Source organism: Hirundo rustica, chromosome 1 (genome assembly GCF_015227805.2).
Source record: "Hirundo rustica isolate bHirRus1 chromosome 1, bHirRus1.pri.v3, whole genome shotgun sequence".
NCBI lineage: Eukaryota > Metazoa > Chordata > Aves > Passeriformes > Hirundinidae > Hirundo > Hirundo rustica.
In genome coordinates, this window is record NC_053450.1 from 108046482 (window position 1) to 108066263 (window position 19782).

Genomic DNA, 19782 nt, shown 5'->3' on the forward strand with positions numbered 1-19782 from the left:
TCCTGTCAAAAAGTAAACATACCTAAATTTTCGATTTTGTATTTGTCCCACTGGTTGAGAAGCCATTAACTCCAGCAAAGATCTGAGGAAATGAGCTGAACTATGTATGTGAAATTGCTCTACTCAAGCAATCTACTCTTTTCTGAGGTTGCTTTTTGGTTTGAAGTACAGCGTGCCAGGACCCAAAAGACCCAGAGTGCTTAAATGATGCTGGGAAGAACAGTTTTAATGAGTTTTTGTACTAAAAAAGAAGCCAAAGAACATACAGCAATCCTGAAGTATGTTTCTAAGGACTCACCTCACTGAGGTGACATATAAATTCTGCACTAATTACAACCTCCTACAGGCTAGAGAACCTGAAGCTGAGTTTGTGGCAGTAAAGCAGCTGTAGGTGAAAATGGGCCACCAGGAGAAGGCTCAGTCCAACTTCTGCTGGAGGAATGTCTATAATAACAAATGCCCCATCATAACAGAAATATTTGTTAGGAAGCTCTTAATAGCAGCTAGTTGTATTAAATACAGTAGGAACAATAAAGAAAGTATGGGGTGGACTTCATTCTTTCTAGACTTCGCACTTAAAATCAACAATATAAGTAAATTGCTTTAAGTGAATGACGTTCTTTAAAATCTCAACCTTTAACAGACTCAGACAGCAAAAGTGAGAATACATCAGCTCCAGAATAATATTTGTGTTCTTCATGAAAGCCAGCCAAGTTAGACTGGACAGGATATGAACTCTAGTTTGGCAAGGAGGTACATGTCAAGAATAGCTGTTGTGTAAGAGCTGGCTTTATATTTTAGCTCCTCTGATATATTTGAATTAAGTAAATGGACTGGAAAGGACCTTTTAGTTTATTATCCTACCTGTGACTGTAATCATTAGAAGATATTTAAGAAAAAGATAAATAAACAATGCGAATGTTTTTTCAAAACCCTGAGGGACCCAATAGACCTTAATAGCCCAGAGCAGTCTCACCCTATATACCATTGGTCTGCTTGGCCCGGGAGCCCCATTTGGCTCACATTTGGACCTGCAGAACTCAATCTACATCACAGCGGATGTGCTGCTCTTGATAGTGTTTTAATCACCTTCCCTGACCCTTGTTCTTCCTTGTTCTTTTTAAGGTAGCTATACACAAAACACTTTAGAATCCTGGAACTATTGGAAAGGCTTAAATCTGTTAAAACGATAAAAGAAAAAGTATCTACTAAGCATACACAAAGAAACCATTACTAATGTCAGACTCCTAGCGGGTGCTACTTGTTACATCAATATGTTTTGCAATATGGAAAAGCTGATAACAAAAGCTTCCCAACTAAAATTGGGTGGGTATGAAGAAAACGAAGTGTGTTTATGTAGCCTTAAATGCAGTGGTTGGGTAGATAAATACATCTAATTACATGAATATCAATTTTCAGAGACTGCATCTTAATTGTTTAGTCTGCATCCAGCTCTCCAAAGGCAAACTTAATGCTTCTCACTGCATCTTCTATATTAGATGATCCGTGAACAGCGTTAGACAAAATATCGTGTGCAAACTGAGCCCGAATTGATTCAGGACAGGTCTTCTTTGCCTCTTCTGGATCGGTTGGACCCATTAGATGTCTCCATTCTTCCACAGCATTTTCCTTTGATAAGACCATTATCACTGATGGACCCCTGTAAAATCAATATAAAGAAACTCTTACACTGTTCTGATATTTCTGAGATGCAGACTTAGCTTTTATGTCAGAGGTACCATGAAGGGTTATAATAAGCATTGAACTATCTTAATTTTATCAAGCTGCCTAAATATTACAATTTGTTTCTGCATGTTTTGTTTAAGGAAAAATCCCATATTTGAAAACCAAGGGGATTATGATGATCAGATATTTGGATTTCGACTTCTTGTCCGAAAGACATTCTCCCCCAATAATTTCTGAATCAAGACAATACATACTGTTTTTATCAGCTATACTAAAATATTATGAGGAAGATATTTGTCCTGCATGAGGAGAAAAAAATCACATTGGAAAGCAGTTCCTTTTCAGGGAAAATAAAATCCAAAATAAAACTACCCATAAGTTTGAAAAGAATTGTGAATCTACCTTTTAAAGGAAGAGTATTTTGTGCTAGAAGCTACTAAACCCGCCAGAAAGAGTGACAGGTTGTAAAATCTTTGCACCAGTTGTGGTGTAGCATGTTTTGTTGGCACTGTAGGAAGTGTGATGTTACGTAATTCAGGACTGTAAGCCAAGACACTTACTGTGTCATACAATCCACCAACTCATCAAAAAAGGGTTTTCCTTTGTGATCCTTGTAAAACTGTGCAGCCATTTCACGAGTTAAATCTTGTTCTTTTATCTTTGAGATGCTAAATCCAGCTTCTTTAACTTTTTTCATAATTTCATCTAGGAGAATAACAAACAAGATAATTTTTGATTGAAATGGTTTAGATGCAAAAAATGCAAATCCTGTACACCCAAACTTTAAAAGTTTCTGAAAATACTAGATGTCTTTTTCTAAAATAAAGTCACCAATAGCTATTAGAATTCTTCTTACAATATCAAACCAAATATGGACAACATAAGAAACACTTCAACAGTCCTCTAAAACAGGCAGAAATCATTGTCACTATATTATCCATCTTGATGCATGTATCAGACCTAGATTTTAATAAACTATGCCAATAGCACTCACTGTTATTTCTCACATTGAACAGAATGCGGACTGTAGTTGTAACGCTGTGTCAAACGTCAGCTGGCTGGCCAAAATCAACGTGGATTGTCACAAGAGGGGAAGATAGACTCACAAAAGCCAATGATGAATTAGCATTAGAAAGACTACCAAAATTTGTTAGGACAGAATAGAATGATGCTAAGTAGGGGGTCTAGGTAGAGGGTTTTTAAAGAGTGGCATCAAACATCCTAAGGGCAAGATTCTGAATTGTAAATAGTGCTCTTCTTATGTTGATTTTTTCCTCCTTATTCCCTTAGACTAACAGTAAGTTAAATCAAGGATGGGAATGCATTTAACTGAGCAATAATCCCTTTTGAATCAGTAGAAATACCTGTCTGAAATAAGTAATACAAGTTTGGCAAGTATCTATCCTTTGACTAATAAAGATGCTGGATAGGTAGTCTGCAGAAGTGTCTGATCCTTAAACAATTTAACTTAGCTAGGAACTCTATTTCTTCAATTCATCACTATTCTTGTGAAGAAAGACAAATAGGCAGCTTAAGCAAAAGAAATATCACATTTGAGATCTCAATCTGAATTATGCAAGCTGTGTAAAAGCATTTCTCTGCACAGAAAATGTACTTCAGAGAATAAGAGGAATGCATTTGGTGTGATTTGCTGCACTGTGCATTGCTAATCTTTTGTAGAAATTATTACATCACTAGATATAGCCCATGCTTTCTAAATGCCTTACCTTTATGAGTCTTAACAGCCTCAGGTTTGATTAATGCAAAGGTTTGTTCCTTAGGGAAAAAGAACTCTAGTTCCTTCTGAGCCTCGCTGGGTGTAGAACTGCCATGCAGCTGATTGATAGGTACATTTTCAATTGCATATTGTGCACGCAAACTAAGAGTCATTAAAAGAGTGAAGTTACTTAAAAGCATAGCCATTTTGAGCTCTGAACTATAATTAGTCTTCACCCAGGGAATATAAATTAGTGTTGATCTGGAAATCTGAAATACGTACACCCTCCCTCCCAACACTCGTGTTGTTGTATTTCCAGGAAATATCACTTATTTCTTAATGACATGGCACTTCTGTTAGCAGCAGGTAAGATGATACCATCGCAGTTTCCTAGAGCAATGTGATTAGCAGGCAGAACTAAGGTAAATATTCTACTGATGCAAAGTTTTCAATAAGCTACAAGAAAATCTTAGTGGTATTTCAAGAAAAAATAATGGTGGTATTTCAAGACCCCACCCCCCACTATTAAGAATAGGTGTTACCAAGATATTTTCTCTGACTCAAGAGTTGCCCTTTCACTTCATTGCACTTTTTAAAACTCAGCTCTTAGTTCTGTTTAGCAACCATCATATCTCGAAAAATGCTGCAGTTCATATGTGTAATACACTAGTGCTTCCAAGAAAAGTTTAAAGAACTGCAGAGATGCATATCTGTTTCCAGATGATGGCACTGTAGTTACACTAGTTGAAATGAGGAATAGATGAAGCATGTGAAAGTAGGTTGGAAGCTGTGGATGATGGTTTACTTCTGTGACTATTACCTCTCGGGATTTTCCTTAGCCTCTTCAAGAGTCTTTGGGCCTAGTAAACCTCTCCAGTGTGATACAGCATTTTCTCGTGTTAGAGCCAATACAAGAGTTGGACCACTGTACAAGGGGAAAAGTAGCATTAAAAAAAAGAAATGAAACTCTTGGAACTTTAAAAAAGTATTTTAATTATATACATCCCAGACTAGGAAAATTAGTCCCAGTATTGGAGGACCTTAAAACTGATCTGATTGTTTAAACAGGTACAGGCTGATGAAACATTATGGAGCTTAAATATGAATATAAATTGCAAAGTTACTGTATTTTGTCACCATGGCAAGACAGAGAAAGACTGATCATGCCCCAACCATGTCACAACTTCATATGAAGGGAATATCCAAACATGTATACCCAAAGGTATCCAGCACACAGCCTGGTTGAAGATTTCAGAGCTCTCCTACACCCAACCTAAATGCAGCCTTTTCAGGGTGGACCTAAACTGTTTTCACTCAAATCAGTGGACTTGGCCACTGAGACATCATACATACAGCAATATGGAGTAGCTAGTAACTTTTAAAAGCTTGATTTTTTTTTTTTTTTAATTTTATTTTATGCATTTGGAAATTATTCCATTATCTGCAGTTATCTGTTCCTGTTTTGTTTTTACTAAACTTTTAGACACATGTATTTTGCAGCTATGTATTATTATCCAGGAAGTATTCAGCACCAGGTTGGATGGGACTCTGAGCAACCTATTCACGTGGAAGGTGTCCCTTCCCATGGCAGGGCATTGGAACTAGATGGGCAATAATGATCCCTTCCAACCCAAACCACTCTGTGTGTCTATGATTCAATAATTATTTAATGTGAAAATTTCAGTCTTATCTGATTCTATATAGTTTCTACAGATTTACATTCTCCTTTTTCATTCAATGTACCTGGTCATTTGCTCTAGAAGGACTGGGAAGTAGTCTTGACCTACATGCTCTTTGTAAAATGTACGTACTTGTTCCTCAGATAGAATTACTTCTTTCTGCATTGCTATTTGGAAACCATCATCCTTTATCCTTTGCATGATGGACTCTGTTAAATATATTGAAATAATGCTGAATTGCCATTCATTCATTCACTTGCACACATGTAGAGAAATGACATAGACTTTTCAATGATAATGTTAAATTTTTTTATGGGTGAATTTGTTTCCTAACTAAAGAACAGGAAACTAATTTAAAGCAGCTGCTAGGAGGCATCACTAATTGCCCGGACACTCAGAAAACTGTTCCTCATTGTCTTTAGACTTTCTCTTGCTTAAAAACCTCAGCAGGAATTCCTGACTGAGAAATATGATACATGTTACTACCAGCAAAAGAAGGTCTAAAGAATTTGAATAGGTGAAATGTTTATTTAACAAAGTCTTACAACACCACATGAGTAAGTGTTTGCACAAGTCAAACAAAGCAGTATTTGGCACAAGTCAAAATTACCTACAAGATTAATGTGTAATTACCTAAACATGAACTGCAGAAGTGCTGCTCTAAGTAACATTCTAGACAACCATAAGGAAAATAAATTCACAAGGAAATATCAAAATTGTAGTCTTTCAGCTCTCTGCACATAAATATGCTCAAGTACAGGGATTCTCAAGTTAGAAATAAAAATACTGTCTGAAATCCAGGAAGAAATGTAAATATAAGACTGAGAAGAAAAGTAAACTTGTTTGGATGAAGCTTCATGTAATTGGGTAGATTTTTAAATTTAATCTGTAAAAATGCTGTCTGTTTAGAACTGCCTTTGAGCAACACTGCCTCACGCAGCACAGGACATCTTGGATTGGATATTTTTCCCCTTGCCATTAATCTGTCTTGAGCCTGCTATTCAAGAATATCAGCTACTTTATTATGGTGAGAAATCTAGTCCCCTATACTAAATTTGAAAATACAAGCTTCTCTGAGAGGTCTTCTAGAAATATTCTATCTACAGAATTTCTTGAAAAATTAACCAAAAGAACAAAATATCATTGACACTTGCATTCTCAATATGTGAAAAGCATTAACCTCATAACTACATTCCAGACAAAGAATACTGCTGGCCTAATGCTGAAGAGATAGTATAATCTAAAAAAAAAAAAGTTAATTGAGTTGGAATTTATAATTCAAAATTGAGAGTATTTATATACCCTTGTTAGAAAATACAGTTGACACTTACGTCGCCTTTCCTTCAAGAGACTAGGTCTAATTATGGCCAAAGTCCTTTCAACCTGATGCTCTACCTCACTTGTATGAAAATTTGGGAAAAAGAAGGCAAGCTGTCTGCTGGCATCTTCAACACTGTCTTGCACATCACATAAATTTACCAGACTCTCAGGTTTTGTGAGTCCTGGCAACCTGATGAAACATTAATACAGTATTTAATCATTGCTTAGTGTGGACAAGCTGACTTTTTGAAGACATACTTTTTAAAAATTGAATGAAACATAAGAATAGAATGCAAAACTAAGTTTTTATTAAATTCAGATTTGTGAGTATAGTAACATATCTGAGAAGAGAATTATTAATCTTCTCAAAAAGTGCCAGATCATGTGCTCTGAAGGAGAAATCTTAGCCAGGCGGCTTTAACAGTTCCCCTCTAGCTTATCCAAAATAATTTCTCTGTTTCATGAGACATAATTACTATTGACAAGTTTACAGTTTATAATGAATAGACAGTAGAAATATTGTGCTTAATTCATGTACAGCATGATCATAAAAATGATAGCACTACAGAGTTGTTGATAACAGAGACACTTCTCATTGTTTCTTCTTGCCTGTTTGTTTAGCTGTGTAAATAATGCCCCTCTTGGTCACTTGTAGGAAATGCATTATTCCCCAGCTATACTAAATTAATGCAGAAAGGGATGCAGCAGGCATCAACAAAAACGTCAATTACTATAACAAATTCTTTTTTGGACGGAGTATTTAAGCTCATGTTGCTTTAAGTAAATGTCTAAATATAAAACCTGATCTGATATTTGAATTTTTGTGAATATTCTATTGTCTGAGGCTGTGTATACAACTGTCATCCTTAAAATTTTCTACGAATCTGTGGCATAGAAGAAAAACACATTTCAAGATACCATGGTTGTGAACAGCTAATCCTTACAAATTTTTTGGTATCTTGAAGCAGGGTGGGGACACAAACCCCAGTACCTTTCCCCTTCTCTGCTGGCTTTTACAGTGTTCCCTGGCAGAAGAGCATGCCTTAGGTGTGCCCTGGACTGCCCTGGGCCATACCTACAGCTTCCCAAGAATCATATGGGTAAACATGGGAAAGAGTGCAACCTTCAGTTGGCAGTGCAGGCAGTCCCCTGGCATGGGTGAACTAGAATTGCAAGGACTAGATCAGCTTTGAAGTGTATTACTGTTCCCATTGTTCTGAGAACATACTGAAGATGAGCTCAAAGAGATCAATGACCTTGGCTTGTCATCTTTGACTAGGAAGCAAGGAATTTCTGAATTCCCATGAGAACTGGGGTTGCATCTCTAGTCTGTGAAGGACTAGGCAATGAACTCTGCCTGCTCCCTGGACCTGCAGAGGGAGCTGTGGTCTGTACCTGTGGGAACATGCCTTGGTTACACATTTTCACTGGTACTTACTTCATCGGCTCCTCAGTTTCACCAGAGTCACTTGCTTTGTGTAGATCTTTCCACTGAGGAATAGCACCGGTTGCTTCTTTTTTAGTGATTATCAAGACATGGCATGGTCCAGTCATCATGAATTGAACAAATGCATCAAAGTCAGGCTAAAAAACATAATTTTCCACCCTATGAATTGCAGGAACTCTGAGCTTGTCATCAGAAATGAGACAATTGTGCTTTCAAAGTAACTCATACATTCCTGTTCCAAACTGGCATTCACATACATTCCTCAGAACTCTGATAGATTGTTTGAGAAGTTTTTTGATCAATCATTTCAGACATTATCAAGTGTCTAGAAAAAGTAAATTGAGATAAAGAAAGTCATATAACTACTTTAAACAAGTACTAGAGGTTCTTCCAGGTTGAAATGCAAATGACAAGAATGGAGAAAATTATCTAGAAAATCAATGTGATCACTTGCTATGCTTGTAGTACAGCATGTAGTGTGACATAAGAAACAGCAATACAGTTCCATGAATAATATTTGAAACTAAAAGTCATGTAGTTGGTTATAAATATAGAACACTAAGCTGTTCACAAGACATTTGTAGGCTTTCCCTTCATGTGCATTGCTATGTGCTTTTCATTTTAGTTTCAACTTTCAATCCTGTAAAAGTTCATTTACATCAGAAAAATAACTTTCGAAGCTTGTAGTGTGGGTTTTTAAATTTTTTTTTTTTTTGTATGTCCCCTTTTTCTTGGGGATATCTGTTTTCCTTTTAAATATTTGACTAAATCCATTCCAGTCAGCATCATGTCATTGCATATGATAGTTTTTTCCTTTAGTAATATGAGGATGAAGTATTCACATATATGCTTTCAATTCATTGCTTTTCTCTTTCAATTATCTTCATATCTATGCTTATTAATCCATTTCCCGAGATGAACAAACTTGGGAGAAACAGAATGAAGTACAAAAAAATGTTGAGTATGATGCACAAAGTGTGTCTTTATACGGTGGTGGCTTCAAAATTACTCTTGTTTATGTCAGAACTACCTGTAGCTGTTAATTTTGGCTGTCCTGGATCATCTTCCTGGAGCTTCATCATTAAAAAGAAACAATTTTTGCTTCCAGTTTTATCTGAAGGTCTAGCACATGGAGTCTCCATTCCCTTGTAAAAGGCAGAGTCCAGGAATTCAGCAAGATTATGGAGTATTAAATCATGAATAACTTTGCACGCTAAGCACAAAGGAATCAATATGTTTTAACAAAAATATTTTTCTGCTTAAAATTAAACTTAAAGAATGCCAAATAATTGGCCTTTCAATATGCATAGAGCTCTCTGGAACCATATAGTTCATAGCAGTTTTGTTATTCTTCTGTCCCAATGTTGGCAGGGATCTGCTATGGTGTATTGTTTCCTGCTCTCCACAAGATATGAAAAGTCATGGCACAGTCCCAGATGACTGGGAAAAAGGGAGATATCTTATACATCTTTTAAAGGGGTATTAAAGAGGACCCCAGGAACTACTGGCCTATCAGCCTCACCTCTGTGCCTGGGAAGATCATGGAACAGATCCTCCTAGAAACTGTGCTAAGGCTCGTGGAGGACAAGGAAGTGATTTAGGACAGCCAGCATGGCTTCACCAAAGGCAAGTCCTGCTTGACCAACCCTGTGGCTTTCTACAATGGAGTGGCTTCATTGTGGACGAGGGAGGAGCTACAGATGTCATTTGTCTGGACTTCTGTAAAGCCCTTGGCATGGTACCCCAAAACATCCTTCTCATTGAAGTAGAGAGAAATGGTTCTGGTTGCTGTTCGGTAAATAAGGAATTGGTTGGACACTTGCATCCAGAGGATAGCGGTCAGAGGCTTGGACTCCCAGTGGACACCAGTGACAAGTGGTGTCCTCTGGGGTTCATACTGGGAACCAGTGCTGTTTAGTATCTTCATTAATGACACAGGTGAAGGGTTGAGTGCACCTGCAGCAAGTTTGCAGAACACACCAAGCTGACACACCCAAAGTACAGGATGCCATCCAGAGGAATCTGCACAAGGAAGGGGCCCATAGGCATTGAAAAGACCAAGCACCTGGCTCAGGACAAACCCCAGTATCAGCACAGGCTGGAGGATGAGCAGATTGAGAACAGCCCTGGGGAAAAGGATTTGGGGTGCTGGTGGATGAGAGGCTGGACATGAGCCAGCAATGTGCATTTTCAGCCCAGAAAGCCAAACATGTCCTGGGCTGCATCCAAAGCAGCGTGGGCAGCAGGGTGAAGGAAGGGATTTTGCCCCTCTGCTCTGCTGAGACCCCACCTGCAGTGCTGCATCCAGCTCTGGAGTCCCAGCACAGGAAGGACATGGACCTGTTGGAGCAAGTCCAGAGGAGGCCACCTCCGAGGAGGCAGTTGGAGAGATGGAGCAGCTCTCCTATGAGGAAAGGCTGGGAGAACTGGGATTGTTTGGCCTGCAGAAGAGAAGGGCTCTGGGATCACCTAATTTCAGCCTTCCTGTACCTGAAGGGAGCCTACAAGAAAGATGGAGAGGGCCTATTTACAAGAGCATGTAGTGACAGGACAAGAGATAATGGTTTTGCATTGAAAGAGAGTAGATTTAGATCAGGAGAAATTCTTTACTGTGAAAACGGTAAGTAATAGGACTAGGTTGCCCAGAGAAGTTGAGGATGTCTGATCCCTGGAGCCATGTTCAAGGCCAGGCTGGATGGGGCTCTGAGAAACATGTTCTAGTGGAAGGTGTTGCTGCCCTTGGAACCAGATGATCTTTAAGGTCCCTTCCAGCCCAAGCTATTCTGTGATTCTGTGGTTCTTTGATATATCAAACATTGTATGCTTTGTTTGTCTTTGTTCTTCCCGTGTCTCCCTCTACACTTAGCTAGTCTCAAATTTGGCTGCTATTCCCATGAAGACAAGTTACTTTTACCTCTGTTTCAAAACTGCCTCTGTCTAACCTACAATCCCAGCTTTGCTAAAACCAAGCTCTTCATAATTTCTTATAAGATGTCCCCTTGTTACTTCCTTTCTAAATCATAGTGCAGTCATCTAGTGATTGCTATCAGTTTTATTTTTTCTCTCTGACTTAGTAGGAGCCATCTCATTTCACTCTTATTCATTTGGAATGCCACAGGAACACCCTCCCACCTTCTCCTTCAGATTAGGCAAACCCCTCTAATAATATCAAACAAACTATTTGTCTGCATATAAATCCAGCCTCTGTTTATCTCACACATATAGCAGAAGGTATAAATATTTGCTAAGTAGCTTCATTCTTTTTGTCTCAGATCCTTCTGAAGTGCTAATTTTGGCTATCACACTGCTGTGTGACCATATGACCATATCTAGGTTCTAGTTTGCTAGACCACTGCTGTTTAATGGTGGACAGCCTAATTTAATTATTTTCTTGAACTTTATATCTGTGTTTAGCTATTTTTGTCCCCTAATAGAGAACAAGTCACAATAAAGTAGATTTTGGCTGAGATGCTTTCCCTTTCTGCCTGTGCACATGTTTATTCCCAAAACTACCCCATGATAAAATCTGGAAAGAAATAAAAAATCTAATATGTAATATAGCTTATTTTCTGGCTGGAAAAATATATGTCAAATAGATATACACTGTCACATAGATGACATTGGATTTGGGGTTTGTGCCACATTTTAGCACCTAATAGCCAAAGTCGAGTAGTTGTAGAAATAATCTATGCAGTATTCTAATTTTCTTTCCTACAAAGGTCACTGGGCCTGTCATACCAGGTTTTAAAATCAGCATAATTTTATTTTGATAAATAGTGTTATGAATTTAGCTCCATGTCTAAGGATGATGCACATTTAGCTAACAGAAAGAACAAAATCTTTTAGTATTTAATTGGAGGTCAGTTTAAATCGGGTGGAATATTAGATTGCTACATAGTGATATTTATAGGACTTAGTGAAAGAAAAGAATATCTCCTTTTTTTTTTCTTTTTTTTCTTTTTTTTTTTTTTGTGTGTGTGTGTGTGTGTGTGTGTGTGTGTGTGTGTATACTAAATCTACATTAGTTCAATTCTTCAATATACTTAAGCTTTACCATACAGAGTTTTGCAAACACATCTGGGAACAATTATATGTTTTACCTGTTCCTTTCATTTAGGTTTTTAGGGGTTTTTTTTACCTCTTCTTTATTCCGAGCATAAAATACTCTGATTTGCTCTTCAGTAAGCATTCTCTCCTCATCTGCTTCAATGTCAAATCCTGCATCTTTAATCTGCAATTATTCAGTTATTACTCACAGGCATTTGAAAATGGATACATATAAAATCATATGTTATTGTAAATCTAAAGATTGATTGGTTTTGGAAACTATCTTAAATTTAAAATTCTCTGAAATATTCAAAATATTACTGCTATCTTTGCCTAAACTGAACTTTCAGCCTTTCAAAGCACTTCACTAAATTCAGGATTACAATATCCTTGAATTAAAGTTTGAGAAAAAACATAGTGCAGTTCAATGTATGTAGTACATTCATTCAGTAGTTAATAATCCCTTTTATTTCACATTGAATAAATTCCTTTGGATCACTGTGAGTGGTTAACATGCAACTTATGTTGCAAGATATTATAAATTATATTGGAACCATAGTAGTCACATAAATATGCACTTGTTAGCATTTGTGTTGGGCTAAACTACTTGGCTTAGGAACAGCAAATAAAGAAAAATGAAATCTACTTTATGATTTTCTGTTTTAAGCTAGGTTACTGCACAAAGTGCAAGCACTTGTGACTGATGCACACATATGACTTTCATCAAAGTTCACAGTCCATTGGTAGAAGGTTTGTATATTTTACCAGCAGAGGCAGTATCCAGCCCCAGTACTGATGATACACCAATATTTACCAGTGTACCAGCAATTTAAAAGCCTGTGTGGTGCTGCTGAGTGTTTTCAGCCTGCCCAACAAGTCTGACTGTGGAACCAGTGTTGGGAAACACACCTCATGAGCCAAGTAGCAGCTGTTCCAGCTAAATTGTTTTCAAGCACTGCCTTTTTTTTTTTTTCTCCCCCCCTTTTTTTTTTTTTTTCCTTCGCTTTACTGAGCTTCCTTCTTTTCCAGCTAAGGTAGAGTAATTGCAGAAACAGCATATAGCACTCTGACTCCCTTTCCTGCAAAGGTCACCATCCCTGTCATAACACTTTTAAAAATTCTTCTGATTTGGTCTTGATATATATTGTTATAAGGCTTTTATTTATTTGTTTGTTTGTTTGTTTGTTTGTAACAGAAGCAATATGAATCAATGTCTAACCTCTGCCGGCATAGAATATTAAAGCAATAGTATAAATTTGAATGTCATATTATTTCAGGTAAAAATTATTTTGCTTTGATCATCCTTAGCAGAGAAGCTTTATCAGATTCCATTCCAAAGTCTGGGCATAAATTAGGGTCTACTTAACCTTGCATTTTGCTATTATGCTTCTTAAATAAATAGAATTAATTAATATTGTAAAATTCTCACTACCTTTTTTTTAATTTCTTCTACACGTCCCGCTAAGACATCATCAGGTTTTATAATTCCAACAGAATAAGTGAGTACTTCTGAAAAAGGGGAGAAACAATGTGCTAAGTAATACATTCATCAAAATATAGGGAATCATATTCACTGGACCTGAAGTTTACAGTTAAGCATTTGACTGTAACTCTATCAAATCCCAAAATCTGTAGAAGAATTTAAGATAGTGATAATGCAAACAGCAGACTACTTCTTGTTACTAGTACCCGAAACACTTAAGCAACTGCATGTGTTAAGGAAAATATTACTGCCAAATAGTAAAAAAAGTGCCTGAGAGTTCTCCTAACCTGAAGCTGAACCTGAGCTAAAGCTCTGTTTTCTGATTTTCTGTCATGTTTAGGTTTGAGGGATTAGTGTGAAGTCTGTAGATAATTGCTAAATGATAATACTGTACTTCTAGGGTTTATGAGGAAAAATATAGGCTAAAGCTGAGGTCAGGAATATATCAGTTGAACCATACAACTAGAAAAAAAAACAAAACAAAAACATGAGGAGGAAGGAAAAGAGATGACATGACTGTGATCTAATACCTCTCACAGGGGAAAAAAAAAAAAAAACCACCAAGATCAAGAAGGAGAGGATGGAGGAGTTCCATCTCAGGGTTGTAGAATGGCATTCTCTGCATAGATGAAGCAGTAGGAACATTCAGTAGCTACCGATAACAATAAAAATAGAAAAGATGTAGGTCTCAGCTAATGAAAAACCTGTGATAAATTACAGACAGGACTTTAAAACAGGATGGTGCATATTTTTCAATGTTTTTGGAAGCTTATCCTGCTACTGTGGATTTATGTTCTTATATAAAGCTGTTATTAAATCTAATCTAGAGAAAGAGTAATCTGAGATAGAAGGCATGCCATTTCTTCACAGATTAACTCTTTCAATCCTCTCAGGTTAGCTCCATCTTAGTATTCCACCTCAACAGAAGTACACAGATAACACAGGGACTGTGTAGAAGTGACTCTCAGGCTTTAATTTTACACAGGAAAATTCCCTGGCACATATCACTTCTCTCTAAAGTCTGAAGGTTCCTAGTGTGGGGGTGAGAATATTGATGATGACAGTCCAATACATTAATTCCTTACAGAAGAAAGCTTAATCACAGCATTTCATTAATACTACTAAAGGAAGGTCTATTAGTTCTAGACATGGACAATTATTAATCAAAAGACATTTGTTCTCTTTCTTTCCCTTAACATTTCTAAAATAAATCAAATATATTTACCCTCCTCTACAGCCTCATCAGCAGACCCTTCTGAACCTTCTTCTGGAAAAACAAGTTCTTCTACCTACGGTAATTGCAAATGGAGTAAAAGTACACCACCGGTGCAAAAGTAAAGTCACCAAACGCAGCTGTCACATCTTTACAACACATTTATCTTAATGTAAGATTGAATTTGCAAGCCTGGAAAACAAGCAATTCTATGAAGGACATTTGGTCAGTCTGATTTTCCTTAACTGAGTTTCAGTTTGTTAAAAAGCTCTTTTTATTCTAAGTGGAGATCTTTCACCTCCATTTTAACAAAACAAGCAAATAGAAATTATTTTTTCCCATGTCTTTGTTTCATATGATGCAGTTCCTAAGTTATATATTAAAAATACTTAGCTCTGAAAGAAAAAAGATAACCAAAACATTTATGAGCTGGTAGAATTTTGTCTGTCCCTCCATTTCTTACATTTCTAGGCTAGCCTGTAAATTTGTTTTTATAAGGTACCATAATGGAAATCTGGAGGTTCTGAGGAGAACAAGCAACAAGGGAGAAACTCCGCTACTACTGTGAACTCCAACTGTGGGAGGTTTTACAGTGCAGGCTATTGAGGTCAGACTGAGCTGTCCTTATGTCCTCATGTTACCTGGAAGTCAGGAGTCAAAGGTGATAGAATAAACTTGTTGAATGGCCTTTGTTTTTTGTCCAGCAAACTGCATTTCATTAGGTACAGAGCAATCCCCATAGCTTTGAGCAAACTGATATAGTGAAAGGTGAGACTGCCTGTGGCAGGAGGGTTCGGACTAGATGATCTTTAAAAGTGTCTTAGAACCCAGATAATTTTACTTGATTTCTAAAAAAAAACCCGCATCATATATATTACTTTATTGTTAGGACAAAAATACTAAAAAAACCCCATTATCTAAACACTATCATAGACACTTAGAGAAACAGTGTAAGTGTAATAAAAATGCACATTTTTGCATAAGTATCTGGTTTGTGAGTACCTCAGCACGTTCCTTCTCTCCAGCTGCAATTTCCCTCTCTTCTTGCACTAAATCTGTTATTATCTTAGTTATGAGAGGAGCATTTACACCTTTCACCATTGCAAGAATTTTACCATGCTGTTGAAAAGAAAATAACACTCTCAGCGAGTTTTCATCACTGAACTTACACATTTACTTGAATTTTTGAAACCTGCAATATCTTGCTAATTTTTTCAAGCTACAGGATCATTTCCTATGCCCACTGAAGGGGATACCAAAGCTACTACTTGCCTCTATTATTTCAGAAGGAAACTTTTGTGCATTTAATTTCTTGTTTCCTTCTTTACCAAATTTTCCATGTTTGTTTCCAGACTCAATACTAATAATACAATTGGAAGAAAATGCAAGTATGGATTTTACTTGTTCTTAACTACTGTAAAATGGAGATTTTAATCTTTTTTCTATATGCATGTTTGACTTTTCAGTGCATTCTCTACCACATTCAGGTGCACAGTATTGAAGCTAACGGTGACCAAAAATACTGCTAACATGTCTAGACAGCATTCAGATTCAAACCTGAAATTGTCCTGAAAGTATCATTATCCCTGGTCCCTGCTTATGGAAATTCAAATCCTGGCACCCTCAAGTTAAAACAAGCCCCACCTCCTCTTAAGTGAACAGTGCTCTACAACTGTGTCCCTAGGAGAACCAGCTTTCTGTGTCCCTCAGTGATAGTAATAAATATGTGATTGAGTGCTACAGTTCCTCAACTGTGAAAACACAATTTTATTTGTTATCTTAAAAATCTTATAATACCAGGAAATGTAAACTCTCTTTCCATGATGAAAGGTGTGCATAAAATAATCATTTCGGTGTAACCACATGTAGGCACTTTATGTAAGGTGAACTCACCTGGATTTCTCACTGCCAAAACAGTGATTACCACAATTTTTCTGTGGCTGTATGTGCAACAGCCACAATAAAAATGTGCTTGAGAACCACCAGATTCAGGCATGGGAATCAGCTCAAACAAACATCAGATAGTACCATCCTACTTAACATAAAATGTAAAGACAGGATTTATACAGCTTCACATCTCTTTTAAAATCTATTGGAAAGTTAAGGCAAAAGTAGGCAGCACATTAAAAGAAACTGATGTGATGTACTTACAACACTAAAAAGAAACACAGGTTCACAGCTCTTCCTAAACGGTTTCAGAGTTTCAATGTTGTCAGCCTCTGCCTGCAGTCAAACAAAAAAGATTATTTGTTTACATAAGTGTGTATGCATATGCATATATAAAGGAAACCTTTTTACTCACAGGAAAACCCCACTCCTATATACTTTGGTGTTGCAAACTCAAACTGCAGTCCTAAATACAACTAGCAGTCCTTGCAGTGATGAAGGAACAACTGTTTTGGAAACATGGGATTGTCCTCCCTTTGTATTACAGCAATTAATCATGCAAAAATATCTTCTCTTGATACTATTTTCTCATGTAGGTTTTAATAACATATCTAAATGAAGAAGTAGCCCATGTAGTCTTCATGGAAGAGAATATCCAGTGTAATTTTTTTTTTTTTTTTTTTTTTTGTGAAATGTGGTCAACAGTATGAAAGCATGTGAGATAGCCTCAGAACATAACTCCCTGCCTTTTTAATGGATAAAAAAACCCCATGTTTTTTCTGAAAAGTTCTTTCATCATGGAATTTTAGGTTTTCACTAACGTGAAAAAGGATGAACTTTGTCTACATCTTGGATAAACTTGGTCTGTGAAACAAATTTATCTATTTTAAATATGAGTTATAATGCACTCATATATATATATGTTGATGATGTAAAAATATTTTTACTACTACAGTTTTGTGATTTTTTTTTTAATTATTATTTTTAATTTCCCCCTTTTTGTTCTCTTAGAATTAAATACAAGGTAATATTTGCAAAAAAAGATGCAACATTTTTTTCGGGGATATAAGAATTTTAAATGCAATCATCCGTAGTGCAGAGACCTAAAACTAAAAGGTAAGCTAAACCAAAACCAAAATGTAAATACAATCGCACACAGGATTTGTGCCCTTACCGCAGCAAAATGTAGCACATTGTCTTCACTAAAGTCGATCCTTAGTTTTCTGAATAAATTCTGCACAGCTTTGCAAGGACCACACCAAGCTTGAAACACATCTATTACTAAAATGTAATAGTTTGGAATTACAAACAGATGACTTGAGGAACTTATAAAATGAGACATTTATGTTCAGGTTATTGAAACTGAAACATGATTTTAAAGAGTTAAGATTTTAGTTAAGGGTTAGAAGCAATTTATATTGATGAAGATGTAAATTAGATTAGTAGATGGTAGGTTAATGATTATTAGATGCCCAAGCTAGAGCTAACTGTTATATTATGAGCTTGTTTATAGAAAAAGTGAAGTAAGTGAACCGTCATAAAAACAGATTGAAACCACTAAGAACAATGCCCAGCACCTGGACTGGTATCAATCAATCACGAAGCAGGGGACCTTGGATCATGCCAGAGGGTCACAGAGACCTGATGAAGACTCTCCTGACTTCACCCTTTGAGACCACTGACCCAATTAAAGAACACCGACCCAATTCAAGAAAAGAATTGCGCACGCGTGAAGGACTGATAGCCTCATTTTAATAGAGAGCAGGGATGGGAGGTGCTGGGGTTATGCATATGTGTAGTATGTAAGATCCTGGAAAATAAATAGAGAGCAAAGAGCCTTGTTTGGGGTGGCCACGCCTTTCGGAGATGACTCCCGTGCCACCCGCCAGTGAATAAACATACCACTGTCTAACTTTAATTAGTTAGAGGGTCTTTGTCTGTGATTATATCGGTTTTCAATGACTCAAAACAGCACTGGAAAGCCTGTTCACCTGGATCTTTCAGTCCTCTTCTATCAATGAATGTATCATGAATACATCAATGGATTCAGTGGATACATTAGTGGATATATACTATTTTATTTCAATTACTTTTGATGTTGGAAACCTACTTTAGAATACTATTAGAGATGATTAATCCAAATACAAACTTTTCTCTCACATTCCTTTTTATTTTCTCTTCTTCGTTTCCCACTGCTGGTTTTCATTCTTACCTAGACCTTTATTCTACAGGATTTTCACCTCCCTGAGCCCTTGCCTATTACTGTCCCTCTGTAGATATGATCCCATTACAGATTTTTTCCTTTTGCTGAAAAACAGTTCCTAGGAGACACAGGAGACGTAGTTATTGGACTACGTGAACTGAAAACTGGGAATAATGCATGTCATAGAACATGCACTCTCTAGAATGCTGCAGTAATTACTTAGCCTGTGCAAGATTTTACACAGAGAAACTTCCATCTCCCTACCATGGAGAATACTATATTGGAAAGGTATTTTCTAAACATTGGTGTATAGCAGTATATAAAAATAAAATTTAGATAAATATAATTTTGATGCGTATTTATCGTATAAGATACTGTGTATTCATAATTGTAATATATATTCTTATAAGTCTTTTCCAACCGAAAGAATTCTATGATTCAAGGACTCTATGATATACCTTTATAAATATTTATTAATATAACCTTTCTTTAAAAGCTATGGCACAAGTCCTCTAGAGTATCTATTAAAGATAATATGTAAATATGAAAACCTGCACATATGTCCATGAAAGATTAAAAAGAAATATCAGCTGTTAGTACCTACTATACCCTTTGTCAGCAGCAGTTCATCCCACTGGTCTTGATTGCTTATTATGGTCTGAAAAAAATTTAGTTAATATTTTAACATTCTAAAAAGGCAGAAAAGGAATCTATCTCCCTCTAAAGTAATTCAAATAATTAGGATTTATACCTGGAGCTGGATTTCTTTCTTCTTGCCTGCCATTTCCCTGTAATTATAGAAAAATATTAAAATCCAAAGCACTTTTAAAGATTTAAAAAAGACCATGTGACATACAGAACTGATTTTTTATGGTTCTCTAAGTATCACTACTTTGTGTTTCCCTTAGCAATTAACTCAACTGAAGCCCCTGCAATGATGGTAGTTAATAGTCCACTTTGGAATTCTGTGGAGAAACATCCAATTTTTTTGCAAAACCCACATGGCGCAAGAAAGAGAAGAAAATTTACTATCTTAATCTGTTAGGGTGTTCAAAAATTTTGACCTCAACTATCTTTCAAGCTTATAGTCACTCTGCTCA

General features: G+C 36.5%; 1 protein-coding gene across 1 annotated transcript; it reads right to left on the minus strand.

Moving 5' to 3' along the window:
- Nucleotides 1-1437: 1437 nt before the first annotated feature.
- Nucleotides 1438-19466, minus strand: NME8 (NME/NM23 family member 8). Its single transcript, XM_040076827.1, has 15 exons — nt 19434-19466; nt 19283-19340; nt 17654-17760; nt 16744-16815; nt 15595-15711; nt 14605-14668; nt 13329-13405; nt 11988-12080; nt 7841-7986; nt 6414-6592; nt 5147-5291; nt 4224-4328; nt 3414-3565; nt 2247-2391; nt 1438-1660 (listed from the first exon to the last, which is right to left on the minus strand). Exons 1-15 carry the CDS (start codon nt 19464-19466, stop codon nt 1438-1440), a joined length of 1716 nt encoding a protein of 571 aa, XP_039932761.1.
- Nucleotides 19467-19782: the final 316 nt, after the last annotated feature.

Bases quoted from the DNA above. Each gene is read 5' to 3' on its own strand.
- NME8 (XM_040076827.1), bottom strand. From the start codon at position 19,466: ATGGCAGGCAAGAAGAAAGAAATCCAGCTCCAG. The intron at 15,712-16,743 runs GTAAGTACATCA...TCTTTTCAACAG, and splicing joins CTGTGTTTCTTTTTAGTGTT to CATGGTAAAATTCTTGCAAT. The intron at 3,566-4,223 runs GTAATAGTCACA...AATGACTCTTAG, and splicing joins GCTAAGGAAAATCCCGAGAG to TTTGCGTGCACAATATGCAA.